Here is a 24,397-nt window from a genome sequence, read left to right as displayed (position 1 = left end):
CAGAGGTGGCAGTACTAATCCAAACAAGATTAAGAAGCTCAGTAAACATGGGTCCAGAAATGTATGCTTCCTGACATATGAGGATACTTACTCACAGAGAGGAACAATGCCGGCCGGAGTGGCCGTGCGGTTCTAGGCGCTACAGTCTGGAGCCGAGCGACCGCTACGGTCGCATGTTCAAATCCTGCCTCGGGCTTGGATGTGTGTGATGTTCTTAGGTTAGTTAGGTTTAATTAGTTCTAAGTTCTAGGCGACTAATGACCTCAGAAGTTAAGTCGCATAGTGCTCAGAGCCATTTGAACCATTTGAGAGGAACAAAAAACGTTTGGCTGCGGATGAAAGCACTGTCAACAGCGTCAGCAGAGTTTTTTCATGTCTCTCTGTGTCAAAGTACTCTCGATACACATTAATCTGTGCGTTAGCTGGTCTGTACATAGTTGTGTGGGTACAGCTGTGTTGTGCTCAAAGCAGTAATAATTGCGGGCGGCTCGAGGATTGGGTGCAAGTCTGGACTTGACGCCATTCCGGCGGCTTGCGTGTCCTTAACACCCCAATTATCTAACCGGAATTCGAACCATGTGTCATTCCTGACGAATCTCTACACCGATCAGACGTGACCGCTCCCCAACCATCTTCCCCAACTACATTATGAAACACGGTAAGGTGGGGTAAAGTGGCCATTGCGTTTTTTTCCCCTGAACAGCGCCTCTGCCTGGCGAGAAGTGGTCAAAATTGGTCTGACACACACCATCGCTGTTGCCAATGAATGTGTCGGAGGAATCTTGTTCCGTTATTTTTTAGTGTAGAAACTCTTCTAATTTTCAGTAGTCTGACATATATTTTCCAATATCAATGTTTAAAAAACGTCTTTGGGAGGGGAGGGGGGGGGGAATGTTGTTTCTTTACCCCGTTAGGCCGGCCGCGGTGGCCGAGCAGTTCTAGGCGCTTCAGTCCGGAACCGTGCGTCTGCTAAGGTCGCAGATTCGAATCCTGCCTCGGGTATGGATGTATGTGATGTCCTTAGGTTAGCTAGGTTTAAGTTGTTCTAAGTTCTAGGGGACTGATGATCTCAGATGTTAAATCCCATAGTGCTCAGAGCCATTTGAACCCGTTAGGGTGGAGAAAGTAACCATTGGTTATGGCTTCGGAAAAATGTGTTTAGGTCCTTTTGATTATACTGTACATTTTTAGTTGCAAATATATAGTGTGATTCGTTATTACATGTAGATTCAACATATGTAAGCAAACATGCTGAGCGTCAGTCAAACGTTTCCTCCTAACACTCAGAAAGTGCACTTTCCCAGACGAAACATTCCTTCTTGCCACATACACCTTGTGGAATAACTCTGACGCTAAAAACTAGATAACTTCTTGCTGATGATGAAGCGAATCGAAAGTTTGTCTTGTTACACGGCATCTTTGAACACATCAGGAAGGAGGTAAAATGATATTTAGACATTATATATATATTCCGCCACGCACATGTACTACGACTGGCAAAGACGTAAAAACAGGAGTCCTTGAATTCTCCAGATTTGTGAAAATGCGCAGTCTCACAATGACTGACCGACTTACAGTGTAATCGTTGAACTCCGACCGTTTGGGTAAGCTGCGTTTGACATACTGACTGGTCTGATCGAGGTGAAAACCGTATTACGTGCCACGAGGAACCCTCTGTATTTTCCAGTGGATCGAATCGCAAGCAGCTGGGTTTCTATTCCGACAGTCACGCCAGCCGCCCACGCCTTGCATATGGACGCATCATGCGAAAAACGACCGAGTGGACCATCATCTGGAGCGTATTTGAGTGGCATGCCTGCCGTGTGTGTTGTCGGCTGGTAAATTGGCAACTGTCGAATTACAAACGGCTCGGTAGCTAACTGCATAAGTGTCGAACTGAAAATGGTTTGGTAGCCAAGTGTACGAATGTCAAACTACAAATGGCTCAGTAGATAAGTGGGTAAGTGTAAAACTACACATTTGGAGTTCAATCATCAGTCGCTCCTAAAATACTTTGTTGTTCACTTACAACTTCTTTTACCTCCACCAAAGATCTGCATATGTGAAAAATGTCAAACTGCGTTATGGTTTGATGGCCACATTTCACCTAGGACGGAGGAAGGTAACGGCATACTGCCTCCACAAGGTTCACGACTAGTGACGTAATTTTGGTGTTCAAAGCAACTTTCAGATTAAAGATTCAATTTGGCGTGTAAACTGTCCAACAGATGCAAAGCGTCTTCCACGTATCTATTTTTGCAATGGTCAATGCATTCTTAAACCAAACAAATACAACAACGCAGTTCCTCGCTCATCGCTTATGCACTATTTGCTCGCACGCACAAGCAATGGAAGATTACCATTCTGTGTCGGAAGGAGTTGGCTAGAGGAGGGGGAGAGGGGAGGAGGTTATTAGGTATTTTGCTCACAACACACTCAGCCAACGACGAGTGCTCTCACAGAATACGGAGGAGCGGCCAAGATGGACAGATAAGAATTACACAGTAGCGAGGTGCGCTGTTACTTCATCGGCGTCAAGTGTGCCGCTCACACGTTGCGTCTTTTCTTTTTGGGTGTGTGTGTGTCTCCTACACCTCGATCGCTTGCAGTCCGTCTCGTGCAGTGCGGGGAGCCTTCGGCGTCAACATGCACACAGATGCAAATGAGAGGGAAATGAGCAACAGGTGCGGCAAGGTCGCGGATCGCGCGAGACCAGCCGCGCCGCCACGCGGCCCGGCCTTGTACTTCCGCGGTGACGTCACTCACTGCCGCCATGGCGAGGTCCCCCTCACCTGCAGCGCGGAACTGCATCGGAAGTCGTGCCTACTCACCTTGTGACGTGCGCCACCGCTACTCTATTGCTCCCCAGGCTATGTGCACGTCTATAATCGGCAACCCGTTGTACGGTGAGTTGCGGACGGTAAACACTTACATCATCGACACCCCCCCCCCCACCCCCCAATTGTGGCCACTTGTTCATCGAATGCCGGCCGGTGTGGCCTTGCGGCTCTAAGCGCTTCAGTTTGGAACCGCGTGACCGCTACGGTCGTAGGTTCGAATCCTGCCTCGGGCATGGATGTGTGTGATGTCCTTAGGTTAGTTAGGTTTAAGTAGTTCTAAGTTCTAGGGGACTGATGACCTCAGAAGTTAAGTCCCATAGTGCTCAGAGCCATTTGAACCATTTTTGTTCATCGAATGAACGGGAAACAGTGCGGAAAGAACGTCTCGGGGCCTTAAAGGTGTCATTATAAGCTCTACCTCTGCAGATCATCTCGTAGAGGTAAACCACCACCCAAATACCGCTGAAACTGATTTGGAGGTCTTCAAAGAAAGCCTTAGACTCTAATGAAAACACGCGATGACTTTCACAAACAAAAAAGTAATAATACAAGGAAACAAAATTTTCAACGAATACCGAATACCATTCGGTCTCGTAAACTGACAACTGTCGGAAGAGCGGTGAATTGATCACATGCTTCTCCATATCCGCATCCAGTGACTCTTATGATCTGAGGATGACACGGCGGACGGCCGGCTCCGTCGAGCTTTCAAGGAGTATTCGGAAGGAGTTTACAGGATATCATACAATAAAACACTGCCTCCCAAACTTAATCAATTATACAAAGACACATGTTTTTAGGCAAGATAATACCTTTAAATATAATTAATATTATTTACGCAAGATAGGACTTTTAAATATAATTAATATTTAAAAGTTCTATATTGCCTAAAAACAGGTGCTTTTCGACCTTACTTTCTCATTCTCTCCCTACGTTCACGCACACAATACACACTCAAATGGCTCAAATGGCTCTGAGCACTATGGGACTCAACTTCTGAGGTCATCAGTCCCCCAGAACTTAGAACTGCTTAAACCTAACTAACCCATGGACATCACATACATCCTTGCCCGAGGCAGGATTCGAACCTGCGACCGTAGCGGTCGCGGGGTTCCAGACTGGAGCGCCTAGAACCGCTCGGCCACACCGGTAGGCAATACACACTCACATCAAATATGTTTACATTAGCTCTCGCACCATAAAAACTCCCACCAGCCATTCAACACTAACGCCACATTGGATAAAAATAATACGATGAACAACAGAGTAGCGACAGTAACCTAATATCTCTCGAAGAGTATGGTGACCACACGTTTCCCTAAATTTCGTTTTCTGTCTGAAAACTTACGGTACAAGGTGAGAATGAAATGAAAAAGGTGAAAGAAACAGTGCGTACATTTACAAGCACAAAGACAATATATCAAGAAGTACAGTAAGATGGAAAATCTAAGTTGCTCTTGGGAAAACAATATAAAAAGAGATTACTCTTTGGCACTTTTTTTCTGCCTACTTTGCTGATGACATGCTGTCAAGCCATATAAGGCATGAAAGCAAGAAAATGCCATCTTTTAAAATTCATGAGGAGACTAGTGAGCAATCACAACAAAACAAAATGCGCGTTTTTTGGCCTAAAATAGAGAACCAACATATTTTGTAAAATATGCTACAGAAATAAAAAAGAAAATGGCACGTAGGTGTCGAAATATGTTTGAGTAAAGAATAAAAGAAGGGATTACATTGTATTTTATAAAAGGAAGGGCTTTGAAAACCGAACTTACTACATAAACACGGGAAACGGCAACAGGAGCTTCCGCTCCAGCAAGATGACTTTAAGTTTGGAATATGATAAAAAAATGGGAACACTGGCAAGAAGAGCCCTCTGCTATGCTCTGTACAGACGTCTGAGGATATAGAAGTGAATACAGATTCCTTATTCGTTTTTGCAAAGAACCTTTTCGCAAATTGAGAGGCGGAGGACGGTGAATGTCCTAAATGTAAAGTCCAAATTTGCTGGCGCAGCGCAATTTGCACGATGTGGCACGTAAACGTCGCATAACGAGGCGGATCATGCACTGTGCTGGCGGTCATGAGATTAATATTTAGGTAGCGCGGTTTACTCCGGTTCTTTCAACGCTAATTAGTTTTATATCACTAAAATCACGGTAGCAAGAGATACCGAATGCCGCTTGCAAAATGCCGTTCCATTAAAATAACTCCCAGCTACCCATCAACTCTGTATTCATTACCTATTGCCGAACAGTTACTGGAAGCGTTCACATCCACTAAATATTTAGTAGTATCAGTAGGGGCGATATTAAGTGGAAAACCACAGTGTAGTTTGCTGTTAAATTTCCAAGAGCGTATGCTCCACGAAGAATCGACCACTATATTGCTTCCACCTATGTACAGGGTGGTCCATTGATCGTGACAGGGCCAAATATCTCACGAAATAAGCGTCAAATAAAAAAATTACAAAGAATGAAACTTGTCTAGCTTGAAGGTGGAAACTAGATGGCGTTATGGTTGGCCCGCTAGATGGCGCTGTCATGGGTCAAACGGATATCAACTGCGTTTTTTTAAAAATAGGATCCCCCATTTTTTATTACATATTCGTGTAGTGCGTAAAGAAATATGAATGTTTTAGTTGGACCACTTTTTTCGCTTTTTGATAGATGGCGCTGTAATACAAACATATGGCTCACAATTTTAGGCGAACAGTTGGTAATAGGTAGGTTCTTTAAATTAAAATACAGAACGTAGGTGCGTTTGAACATTTTATTTCGGTTGTTCCAATGTGATACATGTACCTTTGTAAACTTATTTCTGAGAATGCATGCTGTTACGTGTGATTACCTGTAAATACCACATTAATGCAATAAATCCTGAAAATGATGTCCGTCAACCTCAATGCATTTGGCATTACGTGTAACGACATTCCTCTCAACACCTAGTAGTTCGCGTTCTGTAATGTTCGCACATGCATTGACAATGCGCTGACGCATGTTGTCAGGCGTTGTCGGTGGATCACGATAGCAAATATCCTTCAACTTTCCCCACACAAAGAAATCCAGGGACGTCATATCCGGTGAATGACCAATCCACCTGTCACGAAATACGCTATTCAATACCGCTTCAACCGCACGCGAGCTATGTGCCGGACATCCATCATGCTGGAAGTACATCGCCATTCTGTCATGCAGTGAAACATCTTGTAGGAACATCGGTAGAATATTACGTAGGAAATCAGCATACGTTGCACCATTTAGACCGCCATCGATAAAATGGGTGCCAATTATCCTTCCTCCCACAATGCCGCACCGTACATTAACCCGCCAAGGTCGCTGATGTTCCACTTGTCGCAGCCATCGTGGATTTTCCGTTGCCCAGTAGTGCATATTATACCGGTTTACGTTACCACTGTTGGTGGATGACGCTTCGTCGCTAAATAGAACGCGTGCAAGAAATCTGTCATCGTCGCGTAATTTCTCTTGTGCCCAGTGGCAGAACTGTACACGACGTTCAAAGTCGTCGCCATGCAATTCCTGGTGCATAGAAATATGGTACGGGTGCAATCGATGTTGATGTAGCATTCTCAACACCAACGTTTTTGAGATTCCCGATTCTCGCGCTATTTGTCTGCTACTGATGTGCGGATTAGCCGCGACAGCAGCTAAAACACCTACTTGGGCATCATCATTTGTTGCAGGTCGTAGAAGACGTTTCACTTTTGGCTGAACACTTCCTGTTTCCTTAAATAGGGTGATTATCCGGCGAACGGTCCGGACACTTGGATGATGTCGTCCAGGATAGCGAGCTGCATACATAGAACACGCCCATTGGGCATTTTGATCACAATAGCCATACATCAACACGATATTGACCTTTTCCGCAATTGGTAAACGGTCCATTTTCACACGGGTAATGTATCACGAAGCAAATACCGTCCGCACTGGCGGAATGGCTCTGAGCACTATGGGACTTAACATCGGTGGTCATCAGTCCCCTAGAACTTAGAACTACTTAAACCTAACTAACCGAAGAACATCACATATATCCATGCCCGAGGCAGGATTCGAACCTGCGACCGTAGCAGTCGCGCGGTTCCGGACTGAGCGCCTAGAACCGCTAGACCACCGCGGCCGGCGCACTGGCTGAATGTTACATAATACCACGTAGTTATATATTTGTGACTATTACAGCGCCATCTGTCACAAAGTGAAGAAAATGGTACAACTAAAACATTCATATTTCTTTACGTATTGCACGAATATCTAATAATAAAGGGGGTTCCTACTTTTTTAAAAAAACGCAGTTGATATCCGTTTGACCTATGGCAGCGCCATCTAGTGGGCCAACCATAGCGCCATCTGGTTTCCCCCTTCAAGCTAGACGAGTTCCGTTCTTTGTAGTTTTCTCGTTTGATGCTTATTTCGTGAGATATTTTGCCCGGTCGCTATCAATGGACCAGCCTGTACGTCCCACAAAAAGACGGAGAAGGTAAAATCAGAGAGATTCGAGTTCACACGAGGCGCTTTCGGCTTACAGTTCGTCACTGGAACAGGAGAGGGGGGAGAATGACTGGTACAGAAAGTACCCTTCTCCAGACTCCATAAGGCAACTTGCGAAGTGCAGAAGTAGGGTTAGAAGTTGCCTTCTCTGTACGTTCGCGGTGGTAAAGTGCGCGTCATTTACGATGGCGGCCGAGTTTAGGTTCGTTCTGCGCATCTGACGTCACAAAAGACAGTCAGCCAATGAACAGAGAACGACGTGGCCAGAGCTCGACTGCAGTGTAGAGCACGGACGAGTGTCTTCAGTTTTAGAAACGTTTAGTCATAAATAAAGTAACTGAACAAAAGCAATGTCTTGATAACAGAATTTCTTTTATAGAAAGTTTGGAAAAAACGTTCCTTACACCAATTGCTTCATATTCTAATAATTAATCAAACCAAACAAGCAATAAGCCTCCTAATTCAGGCGATAGCAAGGAAAGGTGTTTGTATCATTCTCACTAACCGATTTTTCGCAATAAAGAACAGCGGTAATTGTTATTTCTTATTGTACTTCGGACGAAACGTGAGTAATTCATAGTCATACCAACAGTGTTTATCGATATTTTGCGTCATATTTTAAAATCCTCCAGGAAGTGTATTGGACGACGAGCTGTGTTAGCTTAATGGTTAAAGTGGTTGGCTGCTAAGTGAAAGGTTCTGAGTTCAAACCTTGTTTGGGGTTTAATTTAAAACAATATCGAAGTGTCTTACTTTCTGAATTTTATTCGTTTGAATGTAATTTTTTAACATTTCTAGTGGCAACTAAAATCCACCATGTGGAAAGTATACGCTATCGACTTTTTTTACCTCTGTAAACTCTTCAACATTTCGTGTAATGGTTTACTACATTTAATGCTGCACAATAACAGTGTTGAACATCGAAACAAAATTAAGTCATTTATGGGGGGAAGGTATCAGTCAAGAAGATGTGTAAAAATAAAATTTTTGGACCAAATAATTTTTGTGTAATCGAATGATAAGTGTGTCAAAGCAGTCGGAACACCACGTGTCTGCACAGGCGAGCAGCGCAGTGATGTCAAAATCGCGCACATGGCGGAATGCAGGGAGCACGTCTCTGTAGCAGCGAAAGGGTTAATGCGGCCGTGGTGGCTTTACTTCATAAACTACGCTCTCCCCCCTAAACGTAAATTTGCTTGGCGCGTGCAACTGGCAACGCAGCAATCTCCCGCGTCTGGGTGGGCATGCGCGAACCGCCAAGATAAAGGAATTGAACTATAGTAGACCCACAAGCGCTGTAGGGCTCCCACATAGGCGGACGGCGCCAGAAGCAAGTCTCCCCTTGTTTACGGACGCCAAGCGTGGCCCAGTGACCCACACTTTCTACTGCCGACATTCACAGCACAAAGAGCAAGCGTCGGGCACGCACCGTGGGAATGAAGCCCAACTGCAGGAAGAGGTCGCCAAGTTCATTATAGACGGGTTGTAAATAAAGCCGCGACCTCCGCCGGACCGGCAACGGCTCTGAAATAGCTGCGTGGTCAGGTGGTCAACTGGACACTTGATCCCTAACCACCGGAGTGGAGCGTCCGTTGCACAATGCGTGCTTCTGGCTGGACAGCTGCACTGGCGGGCAGCAACTAACACTGGCGCCAGTTGTGTTGCAAGCGAGAGTCAGCTTGTCTTACTGCTCTAGCAGCCATGGAAAAGAGACACTGTGACCAATTTATTTGATTAAAAAGCGCAATAAGTAGAAACCTAAAATCAGTGGGGGATAGGTGGCCGGATTAATCTGAAAGGGCGGGTTGACCGATGGCCTCATTAGAAGAACAACAGTGGCATGAGCTGCTACGCCCAAACAGTGATGAGAGAGACACGCAGTAAAAAAAAGTAACAGTGTCTCAGAAAAGCGGCCGCGAGAATATATAGAGGGATGGGAAAGGATAGCAACGAGATGGGTGGACAATCTCAAGATAAGCTGCTTTATTTAGGCTGCTGCTCTTCAGGATAGGAAAATCGGAGGCGTTTCGATGAGGGCTGTTTTCAACAGGGCACTCGAATGTGTGAGTGGTGAAGCTGCTGCGGATGATGATAATGACTGGTTAACTTACTCGCATAGTCGCCTTCGCGAGGAGATCTCAGCTTCAGACAAGTGAAAGTGCTACAGCATAGGTGAACTCAGTGCATTTTTTCTAAAAAAAGTTTGAGGGTATTCCGACATGGGATATAATGAAGCGAAAATTAGTTATAACTGAAACATGGGATACCACCCGTCTGCTTTTAGCCATGACGTCATCAACATGTCGAACTAAAAATAAATGGTATCAGACTCTTCAGTTGACTTTGTTCAAATGAAGCAAGCGATACCGAGAAAAACAAACATACAAGAGAATGTGGTTTCGAACACTTCAGTTTACATCACCTCAAATGAAGCATGCAATTTGAGCGTACGCATATCCGTTTAAATGGTTCAAATGGCTTTGAGCACTATGGGACTTAACATCTGAGGTCATCAGTGCTATAGAACTTAGAACTACTTAAACCTAACTAACCTAAGGACATCACACACATCCATGCTTGAGGCAGGAGTCGAACCTGCGCCGTAGCGGTCGCGCGGTCCAGACTGAAACACCTAGAACCGCTCGGCCACTCCAGCCGGCTATATCCGTTTAGCACTACCATCGCCCACAATTAGTGGGCGAGGGTACTACATTCTTGTCGAACTGGTTGCCACTGATTCAATTGTCGAGAACGGTTGCCGCAGCTTCGAAATGCTTGAAACAGTCAATGACATCGATTTTCCCACCAAAAACTGCACTCGTATTATTCCTATTGCAATTACCAACACGAAAAAAATGAAATAAAAAAATTACGTCCGTGAAATAAATCTTTTGCACTCTTCCATGTTCTCAACATCGTAAAAAAATTACTTTGTCGACGAAAAAGTTTAGGGGTACGCATCCCAGCGTTCCCCCAGAAAAACAGCACCGGGTGAACTGGATTTCATGTTGTAAGACATATGGAGGAGGACATGAAGATGATTTACCGTCGTTTTTCCCTGACCACTGTTTAAACATGTCACCTGTGAAGACTAGACTGTTGTGGTGGGTGCAAAATGATAGAAACAAAGAGAATGAAAAGTGATAGCTGTATGATTCCTGCTTCTGTCTAAAAGTGGTTACAGGGACCTTGAGCGTGATGTTCCCTTGCAACAAACGGACCACCCAGAACATCGACTTATCTACCTCGATAGATAACCAACTCAAGGCGCTGGAGTCTAATATGGGGGCCATCAACTGTACGCCAATATCTGCGCTCCCACTGTTGGTCAAATTCACGTTAATTTATTAATGTTTTAATGTTTACAATTTCGACAGCCGGCACCTGGAACCTAATGCGAGTAGTATTTTCATATAACTACAGAAAGTTGTATGCAACTGTTACTAAACATTCGCTTCAAGATTTGTAATGGAGTTTAAGCATTTGCAATAATTGGTGGAATTCACTATTAAACAAAAAAGGAAAAACACCATGAACCATTAAACAATAGCGCTGTATTTGTAATCATCTACACTACCATCGCAGCAGGTGGATTACTGGCCTTTCCTAATGTTGACGCCGGCCGCTGTGACCGAGCGGTTCTAGGCGCTTCAGTCCGGAACCGCGCTACTGCTACGGTCGCAGGTTCGAAGACTGCCTCGGGCATGTATGTGTGTGATGTCCATAGGTTAGTTAGGTTTAAGTAGTTCTAAGTTCTAGGGGACTGAGACCTCAGATGTTAAGTCCCATAGTGTTCAGAACCATTTGTACGTAATCTTAACCAGTGGGATAGCTCAGGATTAAGGAACATACATTAGTCAGGAAGTGCCTGTTGCAGAATTCTGCATCTACGACCCATGTTAACATTGCGCGAATAAATCGCCGACTTCTGACGACAAAATCCTAAATCTCAAGAACCAGAGTTCCAGGAACCCGTACCATATCCAAACAATCCTGAACCCGCCGCACGTCAGCCTTGAGATAGGGCCACAGTTGAGCTAGCGCCGTCGACCATAGTCCCAGTCTGCTCAAAAAGACTCCATTGTCCGCAGCCTGCTCTTGCTGGGGAGACCCATGTACGTTACGTAGAAGTTCCCATTCAATCTGCTGTTTCTGTGTTTTGGCCACACATTCACAGCCCTTGATCATCATCTGTGTAGAAATTAATTCCGGGGTCAGTGAACGCCCAGTGATTCACAACACAACACATTTTTGTCCCCTCATGAGCTGAACTACTTACTTCATGGTCGACTACTGGAGCGAGGCTGCAATTCAGCGATGTCGCCAGAGATGTCAGGTTTCCTAACTGCAGATATTACGGTTACAGACTTCGTACAAACTACACCTGCTGTACTGGATGAAACAGCTCTGTGGTTACGAGACTAAGTTGTATTTGGAAGGGGTAGGGTACAAATCAACTGACTATCATTAGCATTTACGTTTTCTGTTCAGGCGAAAGGTGTGATTGTTCCTTTGAAGAACCTAATCCATAGCCAATATCCTTCGCATCTGTATCCAACATGGGGAAGTCATTCACTGGTTACTGCCATCCAGCCATAAATATGACCCATCTACAAGATTTCATAGCAATCCGTGTCACCAACAGGTTGTTGCTCATGGCAGTTGCCTCTGGCAGAGAAGGTTTACCCCAAATCGAGGTATACACGATAGGGCCACTCCCTTGACGTACTAGCAGATGAAAAGCTGAATGCCTCCACTACATCGAACACGGAGGGTCCCATACGTTAGGGACTCACAATATGATGATACCGTAGATATCCTGTGTACGACTTCCACTCCGATGTCTGACTACATCCAAGAGTAAAGACGTGCGCCCTCTCACATACAGGTGATCAAAAGTCAGTATAAATTTGAAAACTTAATAAACCACGGAATAATGTAGATAGAGAGGTAAAAATTGACACACATGCTTGGAATGACATGGGGTTTTATTAGAACAAAAAAAAAAAAAAAAAAACAAAGTTCACAAAATGTCCGACAGATGGCGCGTGAAAAATCTCTTGCGCGCGTCGTTTGGTGATGATCGTGTGCTCAGCCGCCACTTTCGTCATGCTTGGCCTCCCTGGTCCCCAGACCTCAGTCCGTGCGATTATTGGCTTTGGGGTTACCTGAAGTCGCAAGTGTATCGTGATCGACCGACATCTCTAGGGATGCTGAAAGACAACATCCGACGCCAGTGCCTCACCATAACTCCGGACATGCTTTACAATGCTGTTCACAACATTATTCCTCGACTACAGCTATTGTTGAGGAATGATGGTGGACATATTGAACATTTCCTGTAAAGAACATCATCTTTGCTTTGTCTTACTTTGTTATGCTAATTATTGCTATTCTGATCAGATAAAGCGCCATTTGTCGGACATTTTTTTGAACTTTTGTATTTTTTTGGTTCTAATAAAACCCCATGTCATTCCAATCATGTGTGTCAATTTGTACCTCTCTATCTACATTATTCCGTGATTTACTCAGTTTTCAAATTTATACTGACTTTTTGATCACCCAGTACACGAGATAACTCTGATTCAGTTGCTACAGAATACAGAAGGACGGGAAAAAGGTAGTTTCAAGTGAGGAAGTAACTGTGTCGCCTTCAGCTTGATGCTGTCTTAAATGCACGTGATGGTAATGTCCAATGCTTGTCACGGTTTCCCCTCTTTTACTATGAAGTGCAGTCAGCGTGCACAAAGTGTGCAACCAGTTCTAGTTGACGAGACGAACAGAGGAGGGAACTTATGTCCACCTTCGCTACCTGAGCGGCACGCCAGCTCAGAGCTGGCAGCCTGCAGTGACTCACTGACCTGCAAATGGAAATGGAAATGCCGTGTGGCTAGGGCCTCCCGTCGGGCAAACCGTTCGCCTGGTGCAAGTCTTTCGAGTTGACGTCACTTCGGCGACTTGCGCGTCGATGGGGACAAAATGATGATGATAAGGACAACACAACACCCAGTCCCTGAGCGGAGAAACTCTCCGACCCAGCCGGGAATCGAACCCGGGCCGTTATGTATGACATTCCGTCGCGCTGACCACTCAGCTACCAGGGGCGGACACTCACCTGCAGGCCGACGGCCAGCCCCTCGAACAGCTCGTGGACAGAGAGCGCCAGGACGATCAGCAGGCCACGCAGCGACGACAGCACAGAGTCGTCCCCGTCGACGTCATCGACGTCCAGGTGTACGTGCACGTGCGTCTGCCCGTGGTGCACGTGCTTGGCCGGGTGATGCACCGGCTTGGATGGATGGCTGCTGTTGGTGTCTGCCCACGTGTTGGTACCGTTTGATAATCTCTTCTCGTCCGCACTGTTCAGCCCGACTGGCGACACCTAATAAGGAGGGAAGGAAAAATATTGTAAAAAACACTTTCTTTACTTTTAAGTGCTGCAAAGAGTGAATATGATTTATTATTTTCGCTGTGGCAAAAAGACCAGAGGAAGATTAAAAATCAACGCTCACAAAGACAAAACAAGAACATGGACACTGATACAGGACATTGTTAATGGGACGTTGTCTGCTCAGATCTGATTGCCGACGAGTCCCTTGGCCAATTGGTAAACTGGAACACTATCTCCGAAGACTGCATCCAGCACCTCACTATGTTTCGTTGCTGGATTCCACTCTAGCTAGAGGAAGCTACCAAGATAATGAAATTGTTGCCCAAGACAATCATTCTATCACAGGTGCCGACCTGCAATTATATATACGGTGTAATCTATGAATAAAATTTCATTTCTGCGGGCTACAAGGGTATTGTTCAAATGTGTGTGAAATCTTATGGGACTTAACTGCCAAGGTCATCAGTCCCTAAGCTTACACACTACTTAACCTAAATTATCCTAAGGACAAACACACACACCCATGCCCGAGGGAGGATTCGAACCTTCGCCGGGACCAGCCGCACAGTCCATGACTGCAGCGCCTTCGACCGATCGGTTAATCCTGCACGGCTACAAGGGCATTCATTTATAATGTTGCAATACTGTGTGGTCTCTTTAAACGGTCAGGTAAGTTAATCTTGACTTCACTATTATAGAGTCCGTTCACTTTTACGAACAGTAGTGTAAGACATCAAAATAACATAACTAACGAAAGACTCGCAAATAAATAATGTGACACAGATTTAGGTTTAGGAAAATCACCATGATTGAAGCAACCTACCGTCCTATACACACACATCAAAAAAAGTTTTGCATCACCCTGGTTCCCAGAACTCTTGAAGATAGACGTTGACTGTGGACATTGTATCACAGACACAGTCCTTTGACTGTTCAGAGATGTCACTAAACCCGCCCAAAAGATGTAAACAACCATGCACGAGCAGCGCCTATTAGACGGAAGGGGTCCGACAGCCGATCACTTCTAGTCATTCCACCAGGAAGGAGGTACACGGCTCGTGTTGTCCGTAGTTCAACCATGCCTAGACTGTCAATTCCGCGGTTCCATCGCGTCCGCATTGTTACTTTGTGCCAGGAAGGGCTCTCAACAAGGGAAGTGTCCAGGCGTCTCTGAGTGAACGAAAGCGATGTTGTTCGGACATGGAGGAGATACACAGAGAAAGGAACTGTCGATGACATTCCACGCTCAGGCTGCCCAAGGGCTACTACTGCAGTGGATGACCGCTGCCTACGCATTATGGCTCGGAGGAACCCTTACAGCAACGCCGCCATGTTGAATAATGCTTTTCTTGCAGCCACAGGACGTCGTGTTACGACCAAACTGTGGCAATAGGCTGCATGATGCGCGGCTTCACTCCCGACGTCCATGTCAGGTCCATCTTTGTAACCACGACACCATGCAGCGCGATACAGATGGACCCAACAACATGCCGAATGAACCGCTGAGGATTGGCATCACGTTCTCTTCACCAATGAGTGTCGCATATGCCTTCAACCAGACAATCGACGGAGACGTGTTTGGAGGCAACCCGATCAGGTTGAACGCCTTAGAAACACTATCCAGCGAGTGCAGCAAGATGAAGGTTCCCCGCTGTTTGGGGTGGCATTATGTGGGGCCGACGTATGCCGCTGGTGGTCACGGAAGGCGACGTAACGGCTGTACGATACGTGAATTCCATCCTCCGACCGATAGTGCAACCATATCGATAGCACATTGGCGAGGCATTCGTCTTCATGGACGACAATTCGCGCCCCAATCGTGCACATCTTGTGAATGACTTCCTTCACGATAACGACATCGCTCGACTAGAGTGACCGGCATGTTCTCCAGACATGAACCCTATCGAACATGCCTGGAACAGATTGAAAAGGGCTGTTTATGGACTACGTGACCCACCAACCACTCTGAGGGATCTACGCCGAATCGCCGTTGAGGAGTGCCTTGAAGAACTTGCGGATAGGATGCCAGGACGAATACAGGCATGCATCAATGCAAGAGGATGTGCTATTGGGTTTTATTGGTAACGGTGTGTACAGCAATCTGGACCACCATCTCTGAAGGTCTCGCTGTATGGTGGTACAACATGCTATGTGTGGTTTCCATGACCAATAAAAAGGGAAGAAATGGTGTTTATGGTGATCTCTATTCCAAGTTTCTGTACAGGTTCCGGAACTCTCGGAATCGAGGTGGTGCAAAACTTTTTTTGATGTGTGTAATTGCGGTAGCGTGGTTCTGTCCTTCCCACAATTATTAAGTCACAGTCACCCAGATAGATGGTGGCTCTTAAGGGCTACTTACGCTTCGGTTAACCAGGTATATAGCCTTGAGTTGTTGATCGACCCCTCCCCAAAACCTTACTTTTCCAACTCCGAGCCTACACATTCTGTGAAGGCTTGTAGGGCTACTCTCTACCTCTACCAGAGGGTGTGTGTGGGAGAGTGCCAGACTGCCAGAGTGCCAGAGGCTGGAGAGGGCATGGGGGGGGGGGGGGGGGGGCGGGGATTAGTGAAATCGCACGCACTCCTTTCCACTGTAGGAGATATCAGATTCAGATAAATTGTTGCTTCATTCACAAATGCTCTCGTTTAGTAATGACATTAAGGAACAGCGAGTGCTACTCATGCAGATTAACCTGTCTATTTAATCTGCACGCGGTTTTGGAATCCTTTTGAAATAATCTTACAGGTGAAGATAAAATGGCTCTGAGCACTACGGTACTTAACTGCTGAGGTCATCAGTACCCTAGAACGTAGAACTACTTAAACCTAACTAACCTAAGGACATCACACACATCCAAGCCCGAGGCAGGATTCGAACCTGCGACCGTAGCGGTCGCACGGTTCCAGACTGTTGCGCGTAGAACGCTCGGCCACCCCAGTCGGCACGGATGAAGATAATTCTACGCAAAACACTGCTGGAGATTGGATAACTCTTGACATCAGTGACGTCAAGAAGCCAGCAAAATGCCATTCAAGGAAAAACCACGGGAAATTGCACGAAACAGGTTGCAATTCAAAGTAAAATTTTGTGTAACAGCAAGGATCTGAAAGCGATTGTTGTACACTGATCTGCCGAGCCAGTAGCAAAAGCAGAATCGGTATGGCGCACATAAAAAAAATGGTCAAAGCCTTGTATGTATATATCAACTTGTTACCACTGCCAGTCCTGTATCTTATATAATCTAAAAGGAGGAACTTACGAATGGCACGTGTCGAAGGGGTTGGTGCAGTGACGTTTAGCTTGAGGATACAAGAACTGAAAGGGTGAGGAGCGTCCATGATACAATGAAGGCATATACTGAGCATGATAAAGCACTGTCTGGACAAAGTAAGGTACGGTGAATCTCGAATTCAGTTGGAATACCTGCTAATATACATCAAATAATCGGATTTTTCCGAGATGTCAGTGCATCTTCTGCTTCAGGCAAGATGGTAGGCAACTGATGTGAAGAGAAATTTGAGATCAAATAGAGCATAAAACTTAAGACATGAACTCCAGTCGTCACCAAGGCACCGTGTAAAACTGCAGTGACTCGGTTATGATAAGATAAATAAGGAATAATTGCCATCACCCGCAGGGCATCTCGGCATTTTTCACATTTACAAATTTGGCAGAAGCGAGAGAAGTCGTAGGCGACACTCGTTAATCCTCGGGCACCCAGGGGACCGAACTTCAGAATTTTCGATTCATAGTCCGCAACGAATCACAAGGGTCTAATTCCAATTTATGAACTCCGTCATCTCGCGGAAGTGAAGTAGTCACTGGGAGAAAGTAGTATGTGTGGCTGCCTAGATAAATGGCTGCTATACTTTATGGATTTCACGTCTGCAACTAAGACGGGCATGTTCCCAGGACCACAATTCGCAATTATAGGAATCTGCAACAGTTTCACCAAATGATTTGGCCATCAAAGTCGAATTGACTACCTGGAGCATACAGTGTGGGAGATTAGTTGAAGCCCAAAATAATTATCATATATGATACATATATTCAGTCTGAAGCGACAAATGAAAATTTTTACCAATGGCGGGATTCGAACCCACGTCTCCCGCTCACTAGGCAGATGCGTTAACCACTACGTTTTGTATAAGTGCTTTGCATAAGTGCTAGCACGTCTCCCTCCTTAGTTCAAATTCTCATTCACACCGTCGCCTAAACTCCAACCACATTACAGAGACTCACCAAATGTACTGGAGTAGCACCTCAGCATCGAACGAAATGGGGGATCCTGCCTGAAACCCTGGCGTAGGTGTTTTAATCAAATGAAATTATGTGGTCCCAGAGCCCTTTCAAGTCTCAAACATCTATGATCTATACACGCTGACTGAAGCAACGAATGAAAGTCTGTGCCAAGGCCAGGATTCGAACCTGGGTCTCCAGCTGACTAACCATATGCGCCAACCACTACGCCATCCTGCACAGTAGCCATGCACAACTGCACGTACTGGCCAGTCTCTGGAACCACATAGATTCATTTAATTAGCTTTTAGTTAACTAGCTCTTCCGTCGCTTCTTCGTAGAACAAATTCATAATTGTATACTAAGAAATTCCACAATTTTATGCCGTTAATTTCTAATTATTATTGAGGCTATCAAGCCTTCTCGTCTGACCACCGCCGGCCGCTGTGACCGAGCGGTTCTAGGCACTTCAGTCCAGAGCCGCACTGCTGCTACGGTCGCAGGTTCGAATCCCGCCTCGGGCATGGATGTGTGTGATGTCCTCAGTTTAGTTAGGCTTAAGTAGTTCTAAGTCTAGAGGACTGATGACCTCAGATGTTTAGTCCCGTAGTGCTGAGAGCCATTTGAACGTCTGGCCATTTGCTAGTCGTAGGCTGTTCCAGCTCGCTTGTCTAATGCCAGGCAGCCAGACGCCCACAGACACAAGTGGGCAAGGGTGGTCAAAAGGCTGACGGGGGCAACCAGGCAGCTGGACCGGAGCACGGAGCCTGCGCCACAGTTCTGTCTGGCACAGTGTACGCGGCAATCTCGGCCAAGTGAGTGTACTGGCTCCGCCTGCTAGTTGAGGAGTGCCCTGCAGTGCTGGAGCAGCTTTTGTTAGTGAATGGGGTGGCGACAGAAGCTGCTACGTTAACAGAGGTCCTCTAAGACAGCCGAGGCAGAGTACGTGTTATGCACACCTTCGGGTCGCTGCCGCTGGAGCCGCCCACCATGGCGGGCTGCGGCTTGGGCGCCTCCCTGATCAGCTGCTGGCTGCTGCTAGACAGCAGGTAGGGGTCGTCCTCCTGCAAGGACGGCCTCTTCATCTCCCCTGCCTGCTGCGGCGCACTCAGCTTCTTCTCCAGGTCGACCGCCACCACGCGCAGGCCCTCCAGGACCAGCACACGTTCACTCTCCTGCGCAACATCCAGACCTACGCTGTGACGCGTCGCACCTCACCAGACTATCTGTTTCGCTACGAAGACTGAGAGTTGGCATGAGCCCACTCTCATATTTCTATCTCACTCTGAGTAATTCGATTTTCCTCTCTAATTGCATGCGGTGAAAAGTTGCTATTCCTTCACACGCGGACTTCCCACGCAGCGTCTCTCGTCACCCGGGTGGTCCGGTGACAGGCGGGTTCTGCTGAGCTTGAAAGGGTTAAGCCGACGGGTGTGAGGGACTCGAGTGGATGCTTTCCAGACGCCGACATTGTCGTAAGAGCGGTGGCGACACGCCCACAGGGGCCTGACGGAGCGGCTGGGCCAGAGATTCCGTTACTTCGCGGAAACTTATTGAAAACACTTTCTGGCGGGCCACCAGCGAGGCGTGGGAATGACTTGTGTTCCCAGGCAGTCTTGGCGGGCAAATTCCCGCGTTTTCTGCGAAATCATAACTGTTTTTGGCTTGCTCAGGGAATAGCTCCATGACGTAGCAAAATCGGCGCAGAAATTGGCGTCAAGTATATCCATTGGTGGACTAATAGTGCGTCGGCAATAGAGTGGAATTTTCCGCCGGTTTTCGAGTTTCTGATTGGAACGTTTAACCATGGCCACTGTCGTGGGGGCGGAAATGTTCTGTGCTCGGCTTGTACGGGGGCACTTGAGAGAGTCTGCTCTCGCCTTTCGGTCGGAGTAGGTTACAAGACTTAGCTCTCGCTGCTCTGGACAGCCTGCCTTCCGTTGGCTGTCTAATATACTTTCATTTAATTGTAACTGTTTGACGAAGGTGCTGAAGTTTCGACTTCAACGAAACTTTCCGAGTACAGTTGGCAATTGAGCGTTCTGCGTATAAGCGGCCTATGTTGTCCGTCTTGAGCAGTTTTGGCTAAAGTTGATTGTACCGGAGTTACTGTGTGACTTCTCTTGTTAAAATGACCCACTGTACCGTCCATGATTGTGTAGCGAACCTTCTTCGTCTCCCTCAGAGGCGCATTTGTATTGATAGGAAGTCTTTAGTCTGGAACAATCAGACCAGGATAATTTGTTTCGGGCTATACTCACGACATTATCATCACCACGACGGGACGTCAAAGCAACCAGCCATCGCCTCTGGTATGCCAGATCGTATCCTTGCAGTTAAGAAGACAGCTTGGTAATGTATGTCCGCAGCACCGGCAAAGCAGGCAATTTTTCTAGGTGATAATCAGAGCTCAGCAGAGCGCGCCTGTTCCCGCCTTTTCTTACGTGGTTCTCTCTTGGGTGTTCATTGTCTGAGTTATCACTACTGTAGCAGCAATTAATGTTGGGCTGCATGGTGTTTCTCTTAAGATTTGAGTTGCAAGGAATTGGCTCCACATACCACTTGGTCATAAATGTCACAATCTAGTTTATGGACAACTTCACCTTCACAGCATTTATTTGAGTATCAAATTTGATGTATTGTAATTGTTTCGTGTGTTTTGTTTATTATTTTGAGTTTAGTCATAATAAATCAAATTGTTATTTTGCACAGAACTTTCATTCTGTTAATCGGTAGAGCAACCCTTCCATTTCTCACTACGTTAATGAAACTTTCCTTTATTAAATTAAATTATTGCAGGTGCCAAACTCTTTTCTACCCCACTTGCAGGGTCGATTAGAGTCAGTTCGCGTTTCTTCTTAATCCATGTGCAACAGCAAAAGTCGGAGTTAGGAAAAGGGGGGGGGGGGCTTAGAGCATCATTTCCATATGAAGATTCTAGAAGAATTTAGTGTTAAATACACTGCTAGCCGCGGCACCTCGCAAGACTACAGGAGCGACCAGGGCTACAGTGCTCGAATACTGTGTTGAGGGATGTTTCGTGGCAGGCAGGCATCAGCCACGTCTAGTAGGGGCACGCCACAAAATGGCCAGCTGTTCAGAGGGACGAAAGGCACTGTGGGCAGCCGCAACGCGAGTATCGAAGTCCTACCAGCAAACCTACAGGGGATAGGCAAAATAATGTGAACAGCAGTGGTAATGGGAAGGTTGTTTTTGATAGTCAACAACGCAGGTATGGTACGTGTAGAGCTCGACCGCACTTCATTCACCATTCAGTGCTCGTATTTCATATTTATAATCCCAGCAGTCTGGTATTCGGTAATATAATAAGTCAGGCCCTGTTAATAATTTCTATGGGTTGCCTGATTTATTTGACGATGTTTACAGTTTGTCTCACACTGATCTGTGAGAGGAGCTTGGCGTTAGGAATTTTCTTTACTGATGGGCGAGGGCAGCAGTCTTCCTAGCAGCCATTATGGCTTCCCGTTTCCCATCCTTTTTCCGATCCCCAATGGTGTCGTTTGAACGTTCAGTAGTGGCCAAAGTTTCTCCTGTTCTCAGTTCCCCAACCTGCCTTACCAACCCTGTAATAACTGCTATTTCCGCTCGATTTTATCGTCGCGAGGTCGCCTCCCTGTGAGATTCCGGCCCTCTGATTGGCCAGTTCAGGTGCGCGCCCGTTTTTCGAGGGTGGGCGCCAACCTGCCTCGGCGGGTGGGTAGTGGACAAAGAGGCATTGGGCAGTTCTAGTTTGACCGTGCCTGCGACTGGAGGTGCTGCTTCCAGAAGATGAAGTTCGGTAAGCATGAGCGTCGACGTGCACTGTAGCTTCCTGCCCTGCGGCCCAGAGGGAACCTTATAGGTCATTTTACTGATGTGTGTTCCTTAAATTACGGTCTATGCAATTTTTCTTGGTTATAAGATTGTAGCCGGCCGGTGTGGCGGTTCTAGGCGTTACAGTCTGGAACCGCGTGACCGCTACGATCGCAGGTTCGAATCCTGCCTCGGGATGGATTTGTGTGATGTCCTTAAGTTAGTTAGGTTTAAGTAGTTCTAAGTTCTAGGGGACTGATGACCACAGATGTTAAGTCCCATAATGCTCAGAGCCATTTGAACCACTTATAAGACTGTAGGTTTTCCTTGTACAGTTGAGCATAATGTGCGCGATGTGTTGGTTAATCACAGTAGCTTGCAGTTCGGCACGAAAGTGTATACTTTTATGCTCACTTTTCCGCTTCGTCTGGCAGTAGCTCTTTCAGTTCTCCTGTGCAAAATTTGACTCAGAATTTAGGTCTTCCTACTTTGAAACCTTGTGCCCTTTGTCCTACGCCACATGGTGAGTGTCTGGCGCCCCTTCATGTTTCGTTAACGTAGTCGGACCGCGAGCCAAAGTCATCTAGTATCCCCTGTATGAATAATTTCGCGTCTTGCTGGTTTTATCCCTTCAGTACCGGAGTCTACCGTTAACTCATGCGCAAGAGTAAATTCGAGACGGTACAGATGCAGGACCTTTTTGACACTGTTCGACAAGACAATCTCTTAGTTCCCACTTGGACAGATAAACGACCTCGAGATTTCGTCGTATTTTGCACCAGGTTCTATTTCATTTGAGTAATTTTTTCCGGTGTTGGAATTGCTTTGGGATAGTTGCCTTTTTTAGTCGCTACGAAGTCCGTTTCGCACCATTCTGCTGCAAAGTTTTGCATTGCAGACTTTTCTGGCGGTTCTTCAAGACACTTTCAATCTGAAACTCTTGCTCAGACTGTTTCGCACAGTTTTCCACGAATTGTGGTTTGTAAACACTCGACAATCAATACGCATTGTTTTATCATGAGCACCATTATGCGTTGCATTCAAGCGCCAATTAAACATGTCCCCTTCTAGAATGAGATTTTCACTCTGCAGCGGAGTGTGCGCTGATATGAAACTTCCTGGCAGATTAAATCTGTGTGCCGGACCGAGACTCGAACTCGGGACCTTGGCCTCTCGCGGGCAAGTGCTCTGCGGAGTGAAAATCTCATTCTGGAAACATCCCCCCGGCTGTGGCTAAGCCATGTCTCCACAATATCCTTTATTCCAGGAGTGCTACTTCTGCAAGGTTCGCAGAAGAGCTTCTGCCAAGTTTGGAAGGTAGGAGACGAGGTACTGGCAGAATTGAAGCTGTGAGGACGGGTCGTGAGTCGTGCTTGGGTACCTCAAATAGTAGAGAACTTGCCCGCGAAAGGCAAAGGTCCCGCGTTCGAGTCTCGGTCCGGCACACAGTTTTCATCTGCCAGGAAGTTTCACGTCTCCTTCTCTCACACAGTGAAAAGTAATGACACAGAGAAATAATCAGGACACAGCACGCGGGAGATGCGTATGGGTGAACGTGTGCCTCTAAATCACCGTTTCCATCATTTCCTGAGCTGTGCAGTTCTCTTGTTCAGTAACGAGAGTCACTTTCGCGCCAGTCTTACAAATTTCTTACGAGCCAGTTTTGTCTTGCCCATCCTGCAGAATGGGATTCTCCTGTCGTGTGCTGCACGCTTCTTATCTGCCTATTTTCTCTGTGACTACTTGTCGTCACTCACTACCTTGACACAATATTAGCGGAGAAGAGGTCGCTGTTTGCTGTTGCATTGCGTTTGCTGATTCAGCTATCAGCTGCAGGAGAATTGGACTATCTTATCAGACGAATTCGTAATCGAATTCTGCGCAAAGCGTCAGTGCCAAGTACTTGTGTACGAAAAAGCAGTTTATTTAATCTCTCGTAATCTGGAAGCGCGGCCATAGTGATAAACCCGTGTTCCAAAGCTCTCATAATCAGAGACGAAATGCAGCACAATATTTATAACACTGAATGGGACTAATCTTAAACGTTTTCAGCTGCAGCGATGTCATTTCTGAGTGAATTACGAGCGGTTGGAATATTCGATTTTTACCTCGAGTAAAGTAAAATTATCATCAAGCAAAGATTTAGATATACAGTGGTATTATGTCGCAAGTTACAGTCTAGTTACTTCCGACTGGAATTTCTTCTCGGAATATCAACCGAGGAAACTGACTGAAGTCCAGACAAGTTTCCTTCTAAGCATTTTCTGGTGAAAAAGATGTTAGGAATGGAATTGGGCGAAACTTCGCTACACATCGGTCTGTTTACTCGGCTGATATTCCGAGAAGCACACATCAGTATATTCTCCGAGAAAGCATACATTCACGTCTATGAAGTGTATTAAATCTTTATTTACGCTTCTTTTACGCATCTATTTCATTTTAACCCGTCTTGTGGCATTTAAGTGTACTCTGCCACCGCGCGGGATTAGCCTGGTCAAGGCGGAGGTTCGAGTCCTCCCTCGGGCATGGGTGTCTGTGTTTGTCCTTAGGATAATTTAGGTTACGTAATGTGTAAGCTTCGGGACTGATAACCTTAGCAGTTAAG

General features: G+C 46.2%; 1 protein-coding gene across 2 annotated transcripts in view; it reads right to left on the bottom strand.

The window, feature by feature from the left end:
* Positions 1-24,397, bottom strand: part of LOC126459643 (uncharacterized) — a 132,375-nt gene that overhangs the window by 69,741 nt on the left and 38,237 nt on the right. Inside the window, exons 4-5 of one of the 2 annotated variants that reach the window (XM_050095874.1) lie at positions 18,939-19,154; positions 13,464-13,730 (exon numbers count right to left, since the gene is read on the bottom strand). In XM_050095874.1, coding sequence (XP_049951831.1) covers positions 13,464-13,730; positions 18,939-19,154 — 483 coding nt within the window. The remainder of the gene's footprint in view (positions 1-13,463; positions 13,731-18,938; positions 19,155-24,397) is intronic. The other variant, XM_050095875.1, reaches the window with a different exon arrangement.

This window comes from Schistocerca serialis, chromosome 1, assembly GCF_023864345.2.
Source record: "Schistocerca serialis cubense isolate TAMUIC-IGC-003099 chromosome 1, iqSchSeri2.2, whole genome shotgun sequence".
In the NCBI taxonomy this organism is placed as follows: Eukaryota; Metazoa; Arthropoda; class Insecta; order Orthoptera; family Acrididae; genus Schistocerca; species Schistocerca serialis.
The sequence above is the reverse complement of the archived record's forward strand: the minus strand, read 5'-3'. Positions and strand labels throughout refer to the sequence as shown.